This window comes from Anopheles aquasalis, chromosome 2 (genome assembly GCF_943734665.1).
Source record: "Anopheles aquasalis chromosome 2, idAnoAquaMG_Q_19, whole genome shotgun sequence".
Lineage (NCBI taxonomy): Eukaryota > Metazoa > Arthropoda > Insecta > Diptera > Culicidae > Anopheles > Anopheles aquasalis.
This window is the reverse complement of record NC_064877.1, coordinates 47,422,547-47,438,651: the sequence shown is the minus strand read 5'-3', so window position 1 is coordinate 47,438,651 and position 16,105 is coordinate 47,422,547. Positions and strand designations below refer to the sequence as shown.

General features: G+C 49.6%; 2 protein-coding genes across 2 annotated transcripts; one reads left to right on the top strand and one right to left on the bottom strand.

Moving 5' to 3' along the window:
- Nucleotides 1–1,509: 1,509 nt before the first annotated feature.
- Nucleotides 1,510–2,630, bottom strand: LOC126569402 (PBAN-type neuropeptides-like). The gene is made up of 3 exons (XM_050226464.1): nt 2,450–2,630; nt 2,033–2,354; nt 1,510–1,929 (listed from the first exon to the last, which is right to left on the bottom strand). Exons 1-3 carry the CDS (start codon nt 2,531–2,533, stop codon nt 1,742–1,744), a joined length of 594 nt encoding a protein of 197 aa, XP_050082421.1. The 5' UTR covers nt 2,534–2,630; the 3' UTR covers nt 1,510–1,741.
- A 1,681-nt stretch (nt 2,631–4,311) lies between these two features.
- Nucleotides 4,312–15,468, top strand: LOC126569078 (intraflagellar transport protein 81 homolog). The gene is made up of 3 exons (XM_050225890.1): nt 4,312–4,667; nt 4,747–5,974; nt 15,025–15,468. Exons 1-3 carry the CDS (start codon nt 4,312–4,314, stop codon nt 15,466–15,468), a joined length of 2,028 nt encoding a protein of 675 aa, XP_050081847.1.
- Nucleotides 15,469–16,105: the final 637 nt, after the last annotated feature.

The window sequence follows — 16,105 nt, the reverse complement described above, 5'->3', positions numbered from 1 at the left end:
GCTCACCAACATGCCGCTCGCTTGGAGGTCGGCAGACAAATTGGATTTTTGTCATCCAGCCACCGCTCACCTCACCAGATGAAGCGGACAAAAGGATGAGGTGTGGACACGCGCGCACGCTTCCGACACTTCCGCTTGCATCGATCACGATCAACCGTTCGCTATATGCAACCGACAACACTCGATTATCGTCAGCAGCAGGAGCACTTTATGAGCCACGCCAGCCAATCAACCATAGCCAACAATTAATGACCGATACTGCGAGCGCGACAAAGCGACAGACAGACAGACTGAACTGTCTGGACGAAGAACTGTAGAACCGGCCGCCACTACCACTACTACTACTGTCCTTTCACCGATGCGGCTAAAAATACGATTCCAATCCATAATCGCCATAAATCGGTTCCTTCTGTCGGTGTCGCTGTGCTGTGCTGTGTTGTTGCAGGTGCAGCTTTAGTGAGCAGCCAGGGAATGGCCTTTTTTTTATTTGGTTTGGGGGAAGGGAAGGACAATCTTAGAGCTCCGTTAACTATTTCGGTGGTGAGCTTCTTTGCGCTGCAACTAGCACCGTGTACCGTTGGACGTCACGCATTCTTCCAATTTGCTGGCTCATTTGTCCAGAACATTTTGGGCGCCCGCGTACGTTCTGTGCGGACGCGGAAGGTGAAAGGTGCACGCAGTGCTAGCAGTGGTGACGGCGAATGGCAGCACGTTAATTGAATGGATTGGTGCGCGCCAACAAGCGATTCGGACAACGAAGGATGAGCAATAACAACAACAACAAAAAAACAGCTGATTCCCAGCTCATCGGTATGCTCTGCGTGGAACAAAGAGAATCGGGCACCCCAGGCTCGATACCCGGGCCTGGTCGTTTGCATTCACTGTTAAGCCAGCCAAATTCCGGCGCCTCATTGAGCAGCACCGGCAAGCGGCATGTAGTTGAATCTGTTGTAATTGGATAATATTGGCTAATTTAGTAATTTGCTTACCAATTCGTACATCCCTTCGGGCACGCGTGCGAAGGTCCCTTGATCAATGGCCAGAGAGAGAGAGAGAGAGAGGTGGGGGGGAAGCGTTGGCCACTTCAATTTCAGGCCGCGGGAAGGCCAGGCCACACTCTACGAGGAAGAATGGGTTGGTTGGGATATGCGGACCGACCAATAATGCTTTACACGAGGACACCCACCGTACGGACCCACCGCTCCACGGTGCACTTGTGGTTGCCATTTGCTGAATTAAGATATCTCTCTCCCCTTGCCCTCGCTCTCGCTCTCTCTCTCTCTGTTTGTGTCTCCCTCATTGAAGTGGCAGCTCAAGTAGAGGCCGCCAGCGACGTTAAAGACGACGTTACTTATTGCTCGCGAAAGACGCTTTGATGGATTGTGTGATTGAGAGCCGCAAAATCAAGGATCTGACCGGGCAGCGAGAGGGAAGTTAGTTGATGATCTCTCGAAGGATCGGAACGCGCCGCCATCACAGTGTGCACACGTGTTTTCTGACTTCGTTTCATTCATTTTATTCAAGTACATAGCGGGGATCATGCGGGGCAGATCGCGTTCGAGCTTGCTCTGAGGCTAAGGGTGAGATCAGTTTAAGGGGGGCGAGTTGTCTGTTTTCGTGCAGCCGAGCTTATTGAATTCCAGCCATTTCACGGGTTCTGAGCGTTCGTCGTCTCGTGAACTCTCGTTTCTTTCAACTCCAATAAGCTCGATCGCACGGAGCACACCACTACTGCTACCATCTAGTAGGCGAACGTCATCGGAAGAGCCGGATAGCTACCGGCATTGTACGAACGTCCCAATCGTGGCGAAAACGGCAAATTCCGGCCCAATCGGGGTGCGAAAGGTGGCCGCTGATGGTTCTCACCGACGGAATCGCGCCGTCCAAGACGCGGTGCTGCCGTATGGTAGAACAGGGGCTGCGGTTTTCCTACAATGGCACACCAAGAGAGAGAGAGAGAGAGAGAGAGAGAGGAAATTAGAAAAAGAAGGGGATTTTCTCCTCCTCCTGACACCCGCTTTACGATCCTTACGTGGTGCTTTGGCGGTCAGCAGCATTACAACGTACGGTGTACCCTGGACAAGGTCGCTGGCCAACTTCTGGGGCGTCTCACCGACGTACGCCAGCGGTTCACTGTCGAACTCTTCCACCAGCTCATCGTGCAGATCGGCCGGCAGTGTCCGTTTGCCAAGGCGCGGTCCAAACCACATGGCCGCGGCCCGTTTGCTTACTCCGTTCCCTTCCACACCGGCATCGTCCTCACGGTGCTGCCCACCGCCGTCCAGCGCTAGCAGCGAACTGTCGGCCGCACCATCGTGTCCCTCGTGGTTCCGGAAGTCGGAAAACTTTTGATCCTAAAACACACAAAACGGCAAAAGCACTCATGTTGCAGTTTCTTCAGTTTCGGAACAACCAGTCCGTTCCGCTTGTTTTCCGGTTCCGGTCTCACATTCGCTTCCAGCTCGACACTGAGCGCGTTCTTGATGGCCAGATAGAGGCAGATGAGATTGAAGAAAAAGTACAGTCGGCACATTGTGGCACTGGGAACTATTAGGGAGGTACTAGCACTGTGTTTTCGTGGATTGGAAAACGGGCTGGGCTTCTCGGATTCAGTCTCGGTGTTCACTCCACAGCCATCCAATCGCTACTGTATCGATAGTGGACGGGATGTGCGTCTCTTATATAGCAGATAGTCCCTTTTCGGGACTCCTTTCTCCGGATCCTCTGGCAGGTGCTGGCATGATGATGAATGAAATGATCCTGCCGTATGTAGGTGGACACTCCACGTTGGGACAATGGGATGATTGAAAAGTTCCTTGGCTCGACTTTCGTCAACGGAATCCTCTGTCGCATCGCAACGCACAAAGTTGAAACTTCTTACAACGAACAGCCGTACTGTAACGTTGTGATCGTGTAATTTGTAATACAGAAAACAGTTTGTTTTATCTGTAATCCTCACTAGAACTTGCCATACTTTGCTCCACAAAGAACCAGAGTAACGGAACGGACGGCACGTGGATTCGTGCGTCACGCTGGATAGCACAACGTCGTGGGGCATCACGCGTGTCCGTGGCGAGCTCCAAAGCGACCGTTCCGTTTGTTTTTTATGCTTCTGTTTTTCAAATCGCAATCTCTCGGACCGGGTCAGGTCGGGCCAGTGCCGTCCGACGCTCAAGACAAGAATTAATATTAATTTGCAGCCGATTGCAAGGCACCGTGGACACCAACATCATCCTGCCCTTGGCTTGGAGCTACACCAAGGAGAGGGTTTTTGGTGCGAAAACAAAAGGATTTCGCGCCCAGCAGGACACACATGGCGGGGCGTTGTCTAGGCCAACGGGGATTTAATATATGTAAATCCTGACCTTACACATCCGTGCATGTAACCACAGCAGGTGGTCTGGCGTCGTCGTCGTCGTCATTGTCCATCATTGGTTCACTGTGGCTGCACTCGATTGGTTCCGTAGAAGCGCTCTAGTCAAGGAGCGCCTCTCGAGGAACAATGGCGGTGGAATGAGGTGTTGAGCTCTGATGGCGAACGATTCACCTGCTCTCTCAAACAGTATTTAAGCTATTTTTCCGGCAAAGGCGACTATTTTTAGCGTAGGTACACCTTTGTTCATCAGGCCTTCGGATTGAGTTGTCGTGATAAGCGTGATAAACGGAATGTCTTTTCCTGTGCAGATCCTTTATCTCGGTTTGCCTATCAGCATGCATTCGAATGGAACGCGTTAATGGGCCTGATCGTTAACTCCTTTTGTGATGGGTGCGGTTTGGATTTCAATTTTTCATTCCGTGTGTCAGCTTGTCAACCAATTTGAACAGCCGATGGCTGGCGTGTGCTGGTCGCATTTTTTATTGTCTTTCTACATGTAATTGTGGTTCGGAATCAGTTATGACTTCCTGCAATTCACGCACAACTTGTCGTCGCCCAAGACGACGATACCGCCGTTCGAATGCGACAACATCATCATCATCATCATCATGTACTCATTGGAACTACGAAAAACCATTAACCACGCCGTTCACACCGGTGGCGGTGGCAGCCAGCGTTGGTCGAGCCAGTGCACTCGCGCGACTCCACCTGTGGCTGCTTTTTTTTGCTCGCATTCATCCACGGTTGACCAACCAGCGGCAGTGGCACCGTTGGCGAGCGAATCGGCGCGTGCGCATGACCACGCATGTACGCGGTTCTCCACACACCATTCATCGTTGCCATGGTAATAACGGAGTGGTCCGGCGAACAAAACAAACAGTTCGCCATCACCGACGACGCGAAGTGTGTGCGGTTTCCCTGGGCGTGCGGTGATCATGACCGAGGATCTGAAGTTGATTGTGATCGAGCTGAACAAGCTGCTCGGCACCGAGTACAACCTGATAACGTTCGATTCGCTGTCGGCGGAATCGCTGCTGCAGGTGCTGGTCGATGTGTTCCACGCGTTCGATGCCATCGAGAAGCTGGATGTGCGTGAGGCCGATCCGGAGGAGACGAACGGGCAGGTGATGGAAGCGCTGCGGAAGGTCCAGTACCGGCCGGCGGTGGACATCGAAGATCCGGGTGCCTTCCGTCGGGGTTTGCTGCGGGGCGAGAAGAAGCTGATCCATCCGATCCTCCGCTGGATGCTCGAGAACCGGGAGCGTGTCAAGAAGGCGGCCTACCTGGCAAGGTACTACGCAGTGCAGCGAAAACCGAGCCGAGAAGACCAAATGTCAACAATAATACCGGGAACACGCTTATCGTTTTAGGTTTCTCATACCACTCGATCTACCACCGGAAGCAATGTCAATGCCAGAACTCGGCACCCTGTGGGCACAGTACCAGCAGACGATGAACGACTTTAAGGAAGCACACCGGGCCCACGGCCAGTCCGTGTACGAGGGTACGCAGACGCGCGAACTCCGCAACGACATCAGTGCCATCGAGGCGGAGATCGAGAACGTGAAGAAGCGCATCGAGCGAACGCAGGGCCGGCTGGATAAGGTCCCACAGCAGGAACTACTGCTCGAGGCGGCCAATGCGCTGCGCATCGAGAAGGAACGCCAGAAGGAGCTCCTACAGCAGATCGACGAACAGCGGCAGGCCATGAACCGGGCCGCCCTGATGCAGGAACGGCTCCAGAAGGAGCTGCACAATGCCCGGATGGCGGTGCAGGGGGCAACGCCACAGAATCTCATGGAGAGTCTACTCGAGGAGACGCAGGTGCTCGAGTTTATGGTGCAGCAGAAGCTACCGCAGGAGCTTCGGCAGCGCCACTCCGAGGTGCAAACGCTGCAGGAAGTGATCGACGAGCCAAACATTGGCCGTTCGGAGCTGCAGGAGATGCAGTCGAAGATCGATGAGCTGAACCGGGAGATCCAGAAGCTGGTTGAGGTGCGTATGGCCGAGTACAGCACGCAGAACGATACGCTCGGCCCGTTCCGTCAGCAGGCGGCTATGGTGGCGCGTAATAGGGAGGCGGCCGCCGAGCTGCTTGATCAAACGTCGAAGGAACTGCACGAGGTGCAGCAGATGCTGCAGGAGAAACAACGGAAACTCCAGGACACGGTCGGTGAGGTGATACTGCGGGGTGAGGAACTGAAGCAGTTCGTCAGTACGCTCCGGGCGAAGAGTAACGTGTACAAGCAGCAGCGTGCCGAACTGGCCACCCTGAAGGCGGAAGCGAGCGATCTCACGCAGACGCTGGAGAATCTGAAGGCACAGGATCCGTCGCTGTCCAGTGCTCTGTCGCAGATGTCCGAAGAGGAGACCACCGGGGGATCACCGCTGGGGACGGTCGCATCGATGGAGGAGGAAGGTGGCCGTGCAGAGTCACCGACCGCGCACCGTGGCATGACCGAGCTGGCCCGGCTGGTCGATGGCCTCCAGCGGGCCGTCGTGGCCGCGCGCGAACGCGTCACGCCCCTGTCGCAGCAGCTCCGACCGCTGCGGGAGCGCGTGATCGAGCTGAAGGACGAGATGGAGTCCAAGAAGCAGGTAAGGCAGTGCGCTTGGGCGATGCTGGTACGTTCCACCTCGCTGCACCTGATGAGCATCTGGCCGTAGCGGGGGTGTCGAGGGGAGGGGGGTGCGAGGAGAAATTTATGATGGGGTAGGCCAGTGACAAATTGGTTTTCCGTTTTATGGTTTCGACACCCGGTTTATAGCACCGGCATAGCGGTGCTCCAGCGTTGCTCTAGGTGGTCCCGCGGAGCTCACCCAGGGTCACTTTCGCTTCTCGAGTTCTTAGACCGCTTGGAAAGCGAAAACCCATTCCATTCCTGCCAATCTCGTTCTGCATAAGAGCAGTTGTTTATTGCGTCGTGCCCGTGTTGCTGAAGGTGGCAGTTCCTGGCCTGGCCTGGTTCGCTCGTTATTCTAGCCACCATTAATAGGAATGGCCAGTGCCAATGTTCCTTGAGGATCGTGAGGATCGTATTACCGGTTTTAAAAGCAACGGCCTTTGGGTGCTACCTATGGGTTTGTCGTGATAACGAACAGATTTACATATGATCAAAACAAAGACGAGAAAAAAAAGTCATAAAAACCATTTTAAACCATTCAACGCTGGAAAAGACTTGCTTTCATCATGCTCCATCATCGGGCATTCCGCAGTATTACCTGGTTCTTGATGGTTTTATGATGCACAAAAGGGAAGAAGGAAATTCGTCTTGTTGTGGGTGAGGCGGAGACGGAATAGGCAATAATAGTAATTCGGTTCTTATGAGGAGTAGAAGAACAGAACACGAAGCTAAACGAAGGATGATGTATGGGAGAGACACACGAACGGATTCAATTGTTACGTTTGCCAATGGCTTCATTGCAAAAACATGTCCCTTTTCAATCAATTCTTTAGCCCACATGTGTGGCAGTACATTTTATTCTGTGATACTGGTGAAGATGTCATCTCGTGACACTCGAACAATGGCGAGAGGCATTTAAGATTCTGCCTTGCTCTTCGTTAGCATAGATAAGATATAATTTGCCCTCGTTAGCTATGGCGGCTTTCTGATCTTTTAAGATTGCAGTGAAGATAAAACAATCCTCGAACATTGTGCAGTCCAGCACAAGTAAGCAATGTCCTATCGACAAAAAACTATTAGACCCAGATCAAAAATTGAGTAATAAAGGGTTCACACACCACGGAAGCATGATGGAATGTAACATAGCCGAATTGCATTACCATATCGCGGGCGCCAGACGAAGCGTAAACTCAGAATGTAATGCCGAAAAGTTTACGCTTCGTGTGGCAAGCATAATCGCATAAAAGTTTATACTGAAACGTCAACTGAAATTACATTCGGGCACCTGCAATTACATTATGCAATTACATTCAATTACATGTGTTTTTGACCACAAAAACATGAATTGACGAGATAAGTTGATTTCTGAACATCTTTTTATATTTTTTAAGATGTTGTTGCTGTATATTAGCGATTGTAGAACATTCAATTCTTGATAACGCTACGCTTCATGTTGGTGCAGAGTTTACGATTGCTTTTACGCTCGGTTTTACGCTCCACGGGCCTATAATCTTTTTGACCTAAGCATAATCTTTTTGGCATTTCACTCTGATTTTGTACCAGAGTTGTACGCTTCGTCTGGCGCCCGCTTATGATTGTGATTAGTTTTCTATACTAGACTGTCGTTGAGGACATGTTTTCCCACTGTATTGAAACTAAATCGATTTTGGAAATTCGTTAAGTGAAAGCCAAGAGATTTTCCATTTGAATAGTCGAAACTTTAAAAGAAACTATTCACCAATAGTAATATGATGTTCAATAGCCATATTCATGTCATGAATCACTTTCAATAGTCATGTTCTGTGTCTTCACAAGTTGATCTTTCGTTTCGATATCGTCATCATCCACGTAGCGTTGTGGTAGTGACCGACATAAGTAAAAGTCCTCCTTCAATTCGAAAAAATCCACAAATCAATCCATGGTCGGAACTAGCTATTTATTTGAAAACTTCTCGCTGCCCAGTCCAGCGTGATAGATTATTTGAACGTCAACAGACTTCCGTTTATCGATAAAAAATAACGGAAGGTCAGTTTTCACTTATGTCGGTCATTGTATTGTAATTAATTATTAATAATCAACAGCTCAAGCAATGCTTAAAACTAACATGTAACTTTTTATGGTTAATAAGTACAAAATCTTATTGGTCCCTCTGGCAATTCCTTAAATTTTCTTGTCGGGCAGGTGGTTTTTCTAGGCAGAACAATGCCATCTCTACCATAGTTATGCTTGACTCAACTGACAACGGGTCGCTCGTCGATCGCTAATTATCCAACATGATTTTTAACCTTCACGTACTATTTTAAAACCTTATCTTTGTTATCTGTTAAATCTTCTGGAATGCAGTTTACTTAAAACCGAAAACGATCTCGAAATCCGGCTCAAGTGAACAATCCCTTTTGCTCAACAATTCTTTTGACCTTCATATTAAAGGTGAGCATATGCTAATGTACGAATATTTGCATGCAATTTGATCGTACTGAATTGGAGCGGAAATTTAATATCGGGAGGATATTCTTATTCAAAAGGAAACGCCTACAAAGATTGTTTGATAGACTGTTCTGGGAGAATTATACCTAGCACCTAGTCTGATGGACGTTGATTTTGCTCTGAATTTAACACTAAACTCATGCTGTATATTGAGAGGCAGGAAATCCGTTTTGAACATTAGTGGAACTCAGTCCCCAAACGATTATGCTCGAATGTTATTCTCCTAATGGACGTAGCTATTTTAACAATCTACTCTGCACACTTTTTCGGTTTGAAAAAAGTGACAAGCTTTTCTACTATTGAAGGTACATTGTTCTCCTTCGTTTGATGCCTTCATAGTCAAGTCAAAGTGAATCGTGTAGAACTACATCATCGTGGATTCTATGCAGCACATAGCCCTGCAAGTAGAATTACTTCACACTTTGGGTATTAACAGTGAACTGATTATTCTCCTTCGTGACCATAACGAGAAGAAAGAAGTGTAATTGAATCACCAGCAATCAATAATTCCTGACACTATTACCATCTGGATCTTTTACGATAAGGAATGTCTCTTAAAAGAAGCATCGTGGGAAGTTTGCTTTGAGATAGGAAATAAAAGGAAGAGCCGCTTCATTTGCTTCTTCCTGTTCATTTGTATCACCATCTGACATGCCGTTGAGAGTAATTTAAAGCATGAAATCGCGTTCGATTCCTATCCAAGACTTGTTGGTTGGTGGTTAAGTTGGAACGTTCGACTGTTCCTTCGCATCATTCTTCGATTCGTCCAAAGTCCTAGCACACCCGTTAGTTCGTTTTTAGTTCACAACTTTGCTCACAGATCCTTGTGATTGCTCCTGATCCTTTTCGGATCGTCGAAGGCAGGTTGCATGCGCAGAGAACGAGAGGGCAGGATATGGTTTTTGGTTGCTTCCACAAAGGCCCAATACGATTCTCAGCCTTTCCCGTAAAGGGCAGGCTTTTCCCAGACCTCCCGAAACACGAGGCACAAGGATCGAACCGAACCGAATCCCTACCATATGTGTGTCCCTGTTGCATCGGTCCCTTCCCAGCAGGCGGAGTTGTTGCGCGACACCTTAGTTACCATATATAAGGATGCCCTTAGTATCGAACAGAGCACCCCTTAATAGGGAAACCGCTTGTGTTCGTTACTAAGGTATCTCATTTTTTGATGAATCGGATGAACCGGATGTGCGTGTATTGGTGAAATGCGGGTCGCAGTGGTGTGCGTGTGATCGTACAGTGCCCCCCTAGGTTCACCCCACCCCCCTCCCTACCCTACCCTTTCCTCCTCCCTCCCTACCCTACCCTCAACCCCCTGCATCTTTCGGATGTGCGCATAAAATGTTCTCACAATTCGCAATTTCATTTCTCATAATATTTATTCACACTTTTTTAAAAATCTATCACATAACACTAGCACCAAACATACCTCATCCTTACAATGCTTCCTTCCTTCGTTGGCCGTATAAGGATCCAAAAGGACGTTCCCATAGACAGGCCGTTCGCATGGACGGCACACATTCACACATACGGCTCGCAGCTCTCGGAGGGCTAGAAAAACACAAAAAGAAAATTTTTTCACTTTTAAAACACTTGTAATACCTTTATAATCATTTAGAAACACTTTTTACTCACCGTAAAACGTTTTCACAGCGTTTTCCGATCTCCTGGCGATGCATGTACCGGAACATTCTGGAAAGAGGCAATGGTACGGCATCGGACTTGATCGTCCAAATATCAGTTTAATTACTCACCCGATCACGACGAATCGTTCGGCCACTGCTGCTGTATCTGATAAATGATCTGTAAAGAATGGAAAACCAACAAAATGTGTTAAAATTATGCATATTTTTGGCAAACTTACCAGCAGCGCGATCATCAGCATCCGACCAGCTTTCCAACCTAACAAACACGTTTGACAGATCCTTCTCCGTCCTTCTCTCTCGCTTCTTTCGTATGGGGTTATCGTGAAAGTTCTGTTGATCCTCATCGCAGTACAAAATGTTCAACATTGCATTGAAAATTGTTGTAACCTGAACGTAATGCATTTTTATAAATTGATTTGATTTTAAAAATGTTTTTAAACATGTTTTAAGCGGTGTTTTAGGCATTTTCACTGAAAAACATGACGCACATTTTCAGCTTTCGGAAAGACTCTTCGACCAATCTTATGATTTTCGGATCTGAGAGAGAGGTCTATCTCCGTCCTTTTCTCTCCTGTTCTTTTGGGTAGGGTTGATTTGAAAGTTCCCTAAATCACCATTTCACTCCAAAATGCACATTTTTTCACAAAAAAGTGTTTTAACCTGAATGAAATGCAGTGTGATGCTTTGTTTATTCATTAATACTAATTTTAAAAATGTTTTGAGGGGCGTTTCAAGTGTTTTTCACCGAAAAACATGCTGTTCGTTTTCTCTTAGGAGAAAAGCCCAGAGAGCTGCCTGGGTCACTTTTCGTCAAAGCTCAAACTCGATCGCATACAAATGTAATCGCGTTGAGCACCGCGTATGTTTACACGGATGATCCTCGCAGGATCATTCCAAGAGCGAGAAGGGGAAAAAATCTGCCTAAAGCCAGTGGAGGATAGCAACATGGATGACTCGGGGGTGGCACGAAGAGCGAGAAAGGAATAAAAAAATCCGTCTGAAGCAAAAAGAGGATAGCACCACGGGTGAACCAAGAGGGGCACGGAGAGTGAGAAAGCAGAGAAAAATTAGCTTGAACCAAACAAGGATAGCGCGAAGGATGTTGCATGGTGCTCACAATTTCACCCCCCGGGAGGGGAAAATGTCCGCGGGGTTGTTACCTCTCTACCTTCCGCCGTTACCCCGCTCGTTCGCTCTGCGTTTTTTTTTGTTCTTCGTTTTCTCGAGTCGATCTTGGTGTTGAGATTCGTGATCCTCGTGGGTAGCGAGGGACGTCGAAGCGAAGCGACCACAGCGGACACCACGAGAGAGAGAGTGAAAAAAGAAGAAGGTAGATTAGGTAGCAGCAAATCGTCCTTTTTATGTGGGACTACTTTCGGCTCCTGCACCACACCGACCAGCAGTCAATGGTTTGTCGTCACCCAGTGCAGTAGTGCAGCAGCATTTCGTAGATCGCATAAAAGGTCCTTCGTGGCCGCTCCTTGGAACAACATCCCTCAGCAGTTAGACCAGCTTCCGTGTGTGATCGTGCGTGCGTTCGTGAGTGAAATCGGATTCGGAATCGTGTTAAGCAACTTGAGCAACGTCCCGCCGCAAGAATGCCTTGCAAGTGCTGCTTTGGTGATCGGCCGCGGCCACTCAACGTTAAGCTGAAACCGCGTGGTGAGCTGCCCCGGAGGATCAACCGTTCGCTGAAGAAGATGGCCCGGCTGAACCTGCTGGCCCTGCTGAACGAGAACGTCACGAAACCGCTGACACGCTTCTTCCGCAATGAGTTTGTCGAGCGGCAGCGTAACAAGGCGAAGGACGAGTACCACTACTGCTCGGCCTACCGGGTAGCGGATGCCGGCGATGGGCAGCGCAAAAAGTCCGGCAAACAACAGCAACAGGGTCAGCAACAGGGTCAGCAACAGCCGGTCAAGTGTATCGAGTTCTCGTGCCGCGAGTACAGCCCCAACAAACCGACGTTGCGTGATCAGCTGAAGGAGTTTACGATGAAACACCACCCGTCGCACGATATGGTGAAGGATCTGCTATCGCTCATGAAGGAGAACGGACTGGAGGTATCGTGCACCAGCACCAGCGGCATCGGCAGCACCGGCAGCAGCAGTTCCAACACATCCCTTTCCTCATCGCTCGAGTCGTCGAGTGATAGTTTCGGCAATTCCACACCGGCAGCGTACCACAACTTCGACGTGATCCCGATGTCCGTTGGACGGTATCTGAACTTTGGCATCAAACGCTCGATCACCAACTATCTGCAGCGCCATGTGGACGACAGCAACCACTGGTACTTGCAGACACTCTTCATGGACATGGCGTTCTATGTGGTCAAGTCGGAACGCTCGCTGGACGATTCGGCGGACGCCGATGCCGAGGCACCGATCGAGGATAGCCGGCGAGAGCCACACTATCTCATCATCCTGGGCAAACTGTCGATCCAGCTCGATGAACCGTTCGTGATCGGCGTGTATCAGGGTGCGTTCCCGGCGCCCACCATCGGTAACGAGATTCTGCGCCCACTGGTGGACGAAATGAAGGAACTGGAGTGCCGCAAGTTCGAGATCGAATCCCGGCTGTACGCTCTCTCGATCCGGGCCATACTGTGCGATCCGATCGCGAACAGCCTGATCACCTGTACCGCCCTACCGCACTCACAGTTCGGTTGCAGCAAGTGTAACCAGAAGGGACTGCTTCACTTCCACGCGGGCATCACCAGCTTCCCACCGACAGCGAACCTGGCGACACTGCGGACGGATGACGATTTCATGTACGGAACGGTGGTGGTGAACGGCCACCACGTCGGTGTGCCGGTGTTGGGCGAGTTGAACCTTGGCCTCAAGTCACAGGTTATGCTCGACTACAAGTATGTGGTGTGTGAGGGGGTGATGAAGCGGCTGATGAACCTGTGGATGACCGGGAAGTTGGACTACCGGCTCAACAAGCAAACGCTGCGCCGCATCTCGAGTAAGCTGGAAGCGATGGGCAAGTACTGTCCGCGGGAGTTCCGCCAAAAGCCGAAAACACTGGACGAGCTCGATCGGTGGGATGCGTACGATTGGCGTCAGTTTTTGCTCTACTACTCACCGCTCGTCCTCAAGAAACATATGCCCCATCGGTACTATGTGCACTTTCTGTATCTACACCTTGCCATGCGTATCCTGATCAGTGGCGAGCTGTTTGTCGAGTGTAACACATTCGTCGCCGGTCAGCTACTGAACACGTTCGTGGCCGATTTCTCCTCACTGTACGGTTCACAGTTGATCGACTACAACGTGCACAATTTGCTGCACTTTGAGGAGGTAAACATGAAGGCGGGCCCAATGTGTCGCATGAACGGATTCCACTACGATCGCCAGATGGATGCGATCCTCAAGTGCATACGGTCGAAGGAACGCGTCACGCTGGAGGAGATCGGAGCGCAGATCGAGGACACGACCAGTGCCATCATCGAGAACCAGCTGAACGAGTACAAGCAACCGTTTCCGCGGCTCGAAGCGACCCCGTTCGGGATGGAGCTGCTGATGAACCAACAGGTGACGCTGTCGACCCGGGAACCGGACAATTGTGCCCTCACCAAGGACGGGGTGATCCTGATCGATGCGTACGGTGTTAGTGAGGGCGAGATCGTCATCACGGGGCGCCGCTTTACCGAACAGTCGGTGCTGTATCAGGCACCGGTGACCTCGCAGAAGCTACTCCTCGTCACCGGTCCATCGCAACCGTGCACTGCCCGTGCCAGCGATCTGCTATCGAAGGGCGTCAAGATCGATACGTACCGGGGGAACATTGTGATGCCGCTCCTGTTTCACTGAGGGCGATAGAGATGGCACCATCACCACCACTAGCAGCACCACCACCAGATTATGTGATATTTCGGGCACAAAACGACGACGCTGATGACGATTTATATACCCAGTGTTAGGCAGAGAAGCGAGTTGTAAATAGCGACGCGAGCAAGAGAAAGATGGAGAGAAAGGTTCCGAACGGCATTTAGTGTAGGTCAGGAATCGCGTGGCCAAAGTGTATTTTAGCAAATAAAAAAAATGAAATCCTTCTCTTTTTTTCCCCGTAAAAAGCAAGGTCTACCAGTCGTCCTTTTTTGGTTAACTTCCTTCCATTCTACCTGGTAGATGCCCCCGTGAGGTACACCTGGGCCAAAAGGAGGGTATTCAACGCGCTCTGACACTCCAGTTGTTGTCCTTTTACTCCAACCCCGGGATCCTCGGACCTGTTGCAGATCTGCCTCGATTCCTGCCTGCCTGTCCTTTCGGTGGGCAGGTGAAGGAGACGGTGTTCGTAATTTCTGCGCCTAGCAGAAGATGCATCCTTTGCGAGCGATCGTCGTTTGGTTCTTATACCTGCTGCGGCCTACGGGGCACGCTTGTTTCGGGCTCCGGGGATTTTTGGTACTTTTATTTGATTTTTCTTTTCAACCGTTCCCGGAGAGGGTCATCATGGGTTAAACAACGTGTTTTTTTTTTGGGTCGATCTGCCTTGGATCGATCAATAGATCGGGATTTTTGCTTTTTGAATGCTTTTAAGGGAACGAAAGCAACGAAGGGATCGTCTGCTCTCTATAATCTCGGTGCTCGGTACTCGGTCTCCGGTACGAACAAAGCCTCGCACCGACGCCGACTGGCTTGTACAATGCTTTCGCAAAAGATTGATCGCTTTCGTGCAGAGAACCGGAGTGTTTGGTGGCCCACGGTGGCTACCTGCCCTGCCTAGCTTGAATGGTGAATGCGTTTGTGCAAGTTGCATTCCTTCGAAGGTTCGTCTACGCCGGTCCGTCTTCGGGCTCACGTGGACAGCTGTGGACAATCGATTTGTCATAAGTATAAGCCTAATAACACACCCGCCATGTCGTTATGTCGCCTATTTACAGAGCTACGATGCACTGCTGGCAACGCTGAATGCCGAATCGGCGACGATGCAATCGAAGATCACGGAAACGGAGCGAGCGATACGAACGCTGGAGCAACAGTGGCAGGAGCTGCAGCTGGAGCACGAACGATCGCAGCTTCTGCTCGAGAAGGCGAACGAGGAGATGGTATCGGTCGGCGGTGGTGGCACCGGGGGAAGGACATCGCTCAAGGAAACGCTCTCCCAGCAGATCTTCGAACAGGAAACGATTGCGAAGCGACTGTCGGAGGAGAAGGCACGCCTGGGCGCTAGTAAGGCCGATCGCGTCCAGCAGCTAGAGATGTGGACCGATTTGCGGCGTTTGTTCGAGGTAAAGATACGGTGCCTGAACGAGAGTAAGCAGCGTGGCCCCGGCGGTACGCTCTCGGTGAGCCGTGGTGGTGCCGAAACATTCGTTTTGCAATAGTCCACCGGTTCACGGTGGGAGAAAATGATGAACTTAAACCCATTTTAACAAAGAAAAGTCATTGCCTTTTATTCGTAAAATAAAAATACCTGAGACGTTGTACCATTATCGTACGACAATGCATCTAGCATTTACTTATTCAAAAAGTACGACAATTATGTGAAAAAAGGTGCATCGAGTCGCGGTGCCGAGTCCAGACTCGATCAAAGTCCGACGCGCGATGAACGACGATGAACGCGCTGTGTCTCGGCCCGTTTTTGACGATTTTTTGTACAGAAACTATTTGACTTAATTTATTCAAGTAAATGTCACATTAAACTACAACTTTTGAAGAATATTTAGTTTTATTTTTAATAAAAACATCATCCGAAAAATACAATTACAAAGTAAGGAATTGATAGAGCCGGCCCGCGATCTCCTGGACGATGTGTGATGAGAAGTAACCTTTTCTCTCTAAATGTTTAACCTATCAAGAATATTTTCAGCAACTTTCACTTTAACCATGACAAAAATGACAAATAAATCCACCCTGGCTACTAAATCCAATCCAATATTTACTCATACAAATTCAATCATTTTTATTTTCGTAACGGGTGGACCAATTTCTATCATCAGAGTGTTTTTTTTTAAAGAGAAA